The sequence below is a fragment of the Bidens hawaiensis genome, unplaced genomic scaffold, assembly GCF_021521415.1.
Source record: "Bidens hawaiensis isolate Kalapana, Puna unplaced genomic scaffold, B.hawaiensis_p1.1 tig00020785_1, whole genome shotgun sequence".
NCBI lineage: Eukaryota > Viridiplantae > Streptophyta > Magnoliopsida > Asterales > Asteraceae > Bidens > Bidens hawaiensis.
The window spans coordinates 41,016-45,255 of NW_027493199.1; the positions used below are offsets into that span (position 1 = coordinate 41,016).

The window sequence follows — 4,240 nt, forward strand, 5'->3', positions numbered from 1 at the left end:
TTTTAACATTTACCCTAGACCTGGACCTGCCTGGCTAAAGAATCTAACACATTAACAACTTTCAAGACTATATTTTATAAGTAATAATTAAATAATTAGAGATCACCATTGCCAACAAGTTCTGAGCTTTCATCTCTTTTATCTTCAAAAATTACTTTTCTGACCATCTTGGGCAAAACCCATGTTAGATTCCAGTCAAAGCATGTGTTTAGTTTAGTAATTTCCCAAGATTTTGAATTGTAATCTGGACAGCACATAAAACAAAAACAAAGTGCCTAACCCCAATGAAAATGGTTTGTTTACACCATAATCCACTCTCTGCAGCTTCTTTTAAAGCCATCTAAACAAATTTTTTATATAATCAAAACCTTGTGAATCCAACCCATCTGCTCACATACATCTTCTTTAAAGAGAAATAGGTAACCATGTACCTTCAGCTTTAGATATTGTACTTCAATCATCTCATATATGTGAAGGGCTAAAAATGGTGGTACTTGTGAGATCTGACTAGTGAAGGCCCACAAATGAAAGCTTTCAAGTATTATTTCACATGTAAGTAACCTCTTCTTCCTGCACATAAAAGTCCACTGTTGCATTCATCACAGTTTCTGATTCACAGTCACAATCACAACCATAGATTTGAACCCTTTTTTAACTTCTTCTGTCTCCATAAATTTGAGCAAAAACTGGTATCCAACTTCTGGTTTTTATTGATTAATCATACCCTCTTGATGTCATTATGTTACAAGATTTCTTACTAGCCCACTTTCAATCTTGATAAAAAAAGATGTTTTCTTGAATATTTTGCTAATTTGGCACTACCCTTTTGTTGTCATTATGAATCTTGAATAAAAATCTAGTCTTTACAAGATTTCTTACATTTATACCACTCACTTTCAATCTTTGATAAAAATGTGGCATACCCTTTTGATGTGATTTTGAATCTTGAATAAAAATCCAATCTTTACAAGATTTCTTGAAAAATATTATTTGAACATGAATCAGGAACCACCAATACTACCACCATCAACCACCACTAACCTCACCATCAAAATATCAAACACCACTCAAAAACCAAGAAAAGAGATAGTAACCAACATTGTTCCAGCAACATCTATCTCATCATCCCCATATAACTCACCCTCACTAATCTCACCACCTTCTTCCACCTTTGTATCCGCCTTACAATCGCCTTACATATCGCCTCGAGCCACTGGAGACGACCCGAACCACCCAAACCACCCGCAAGAATCCGAAACAACCACAAGCACCACCACACCAACTACATTCACTCAACCATCCACTCCTCTATCCTACTCCAACTCTGGGACAGATGACATCCCAAGCACATCCCACACACCACCATCTTATGATTTCAACACCCCAACAGCTCCACGTGTCTCATTCTCATTTGCTATCCCTAGGGTTTCCTTCCAAAAAGGTTCTGTGTCTCCAGTTAATGCAAAACTTAGAAGCTGTGATGTTTACATAGGATACCATGGGCAAAACCCTAACTTGACCCGGTTCTGTAAATGGGTCAAGTCAGAACTTGAGCTTCAAGGCATTGCATCATTTGTTGCTGACAGATCAAAATACTCAGACTCTCAAAGTCATGAGATTGCTGACAGAATCATATGTTCAGTCACATTTGGAGTTGTGGTTATTACCAAAGATAGCCTGTTAAATTACCTAACCCTAGAGGAAATCAGATTCTTTGCTCAAAAAAAGAATCTGATCCCATTATTCTTTGACACTGATTTCACACAAGTTGTAAATCTTTTGGGTCAGAATAATCCGGATAGTAAAGAAGGGAGAGAGGTGATCGAAGGGTTAACGCGGTCACACGAGTTTAAACTCGAAGCACACGCGGGTAACTGGCGGCTATGCGTGTCGAAAACAGCCGGGATCTTGAGGGGCAGACTTGGGAGAATGAGTGTAGCCGAAAAAGAAAAAGAACCCGAAAACGCCGACGAAATCCCTTTTCAAAAGAACCGGTTTCTCGTCGGCCGAGAGGGCGAGCTTGCGGAAATCGAAACAGCATTTTTCGGGTGTCGGGAATTCGAAAGCAAGAATGCTGGAAATGGTGGGAAAGAAGGGACACAAGGGGCATCAGAAGGGTTGGCAGATGAAGAAAGTGAAGGTGATAGGGGTAGAAATGGAAAGTTGATAACTTTAGAGATTGGGAGTACAAGAAACTCAATAAAGAGACCAAAATACAAGAAAACAAAGAGTGGGAAGTACAAGAATCTTGGAACAAGCATAATGTGCATCAATGGAGGTCCAGGAATGGGGAAAACTGAGGTGGCATTAGAGTTTGCACACAAATATTATCAAAGATACAAAATGGTGTTATGGGTAGGTGGTGAAGAAAGGTATCTCAGACAGAATATATTCAATTTGTCATTAAACTTAGGGTTGGATATAAGTGCAGATGAAGAGAAAGAAAGAGGGAGGATTAGGAGCTTTGATGAGCAAGAATCAGAAGCTTTCAAAAGGGTAAAACGGGAATTGTTTCGTGATATGCCGTATTTATTAATAATCGATAATCTTGAAACCGAAAAGGATTTGCATGATTTGATACCAAGAAACACAGGTGGATCACATGTTATTATCACAACTAGGTTACAAAAAGTTATGAGCTTTGATCCAATGCAACTTCAACCATTTCCGTTAAAAGATGCAATCTTGTTAATGAAAGGAAGGCGAAAGAAAGAATACCCGGGTCAAGAAGTTGAAATTTTAGCCAAATTTGATGAGAAGTTGGGGAGATCGAGTTTTGGGTTGTCGGTGATCGGATCGTTAATTTCTGAACTTGCAATCGCGCCTTCGACTCTTTTTGAAGCTATAAACAACATTGGTTTAGAGGAGTTTTCATCTTACTTTGATGAAGTGTTTTGGGGAAATAATAAGTTCTTACTAAAAGTTTTGATCTTTTGCTACACTATTTTACAAGAAAATGGGACAAGAAATGTTCTCGCCTCGAAGATGCTTCTAGTCGGGGCGTGGTTCGCACCATTGCCAGTGTCAGCAAACTTACTAGCCACGGCTGCAACCAGCTTAAGCGGTTCGACCAACCGGTTCAAGAAATGGGCCAAGTGTGCAAACATGACTTTGTTTTGTTGTTCAGGGTTTTTAACAAGTCAAACTTGTAGAAGTGAAGAAGATTCAGCTCTTGTGTTGGTCAAATTAGGACTTGCAAGAAGAGCAAACCGACATCCCGGATGTCACATTTTACTCCACCCGATTACTCAAACGTTTGCAAAGCTAAAAGGCGGTTTACTTGGAGCAAAAGCAACACTACAAGGTGTTAGAAAACTAGGAAGCCCGGTCTCAAACTCGGACCATCTTTGGTCTTCTGCTTTTCTTGTATTCGGGTACAAAAACGAGCCCCCATTGGTCCAACTAAAAGCACACGACATGGTTCTTTTCATCAAGAAAACCGCACTCCCGTTAGCAATCAACGCGTTTAACACATTTTCAAGATGTAATTCATCTTTGGAGCTGTTAAAAGTTTGCACAAATGTTCTTGAAGAAGTGGAGAAATCATTTGTGTCCCAAATACAAGATTGGTGTCATGGATCACTTTGTTGGAAGAATAAGATGAATTCACACCAAAGAATTGATGAATATGTTTGGCAAGATGTGACACTTTTGAAGGCTACATTATTGGAAACAAGAGCTAAATTGTTGTTGAGAGGTGGTTATTTTGATAATGGGGAAGAATTGTGTAGGACTTGTATTAGTATCAGGACAGTTATGCTTGGTCATAATCATCCTCAAACATTGGCTGCTCAAGAAATATTAGCAAAATTAGTTAGAATGAGTAGTAAGATTTGAATTTAGCTTTTGGTACATTAATTAGTAGATCAATTTTCCCACAATGTAATCTACCATGTTGTTTTGATTTTGACCAATATTTTTCTTGTGACACTTAAACCAAGATTCAAGTATCATATCCTGAATAAATTACTATGGAGGGGACCATCTATATATTATATATACAAGAAAAGGATAAAATACCTAGAGAGACTTATTTTGGGCCTTATATATACCACCAAGCCCTAAAAATACAATATTAATAACTACATTTAAAATTGACTAAATTACAAGGTGTCGGTAAGGAATTGGACCACATTTGATGTATTTATGAGTCAAAGTCAAACATAGATCTAGAGAGTTCAGATTGATTGAAAGTTTACATTACAACAAAGACACTTGGCTAAAAACAAAGTTGTAATAT

At 37.9% G+C, this 4,240-nt stretch overlaps 1 protein-coding gene across 1 annotated transcript; it reads left to right on the forward strand.

The window, feature by feature from the left end:
• Positions 1–807: 807 nt before the first annotated feature.
• Positions 808–3,993, forward strand: LOC143561753 (uncharacterized). Its single transcript, XM_077049745.1, has one exon. The coding sequence runs from the start codon at positions 997–999 to the stop codon at positions 3,835–3,837; it is 2,841 nt and encodes a 946-aa protein (XP_076905860.1). The 5' UTR covers positions 808–996; the 3' UTR covers positions 3,838–3,993.
• Positions 3,994–4,240: the final 247 nt, after the last annotated feature.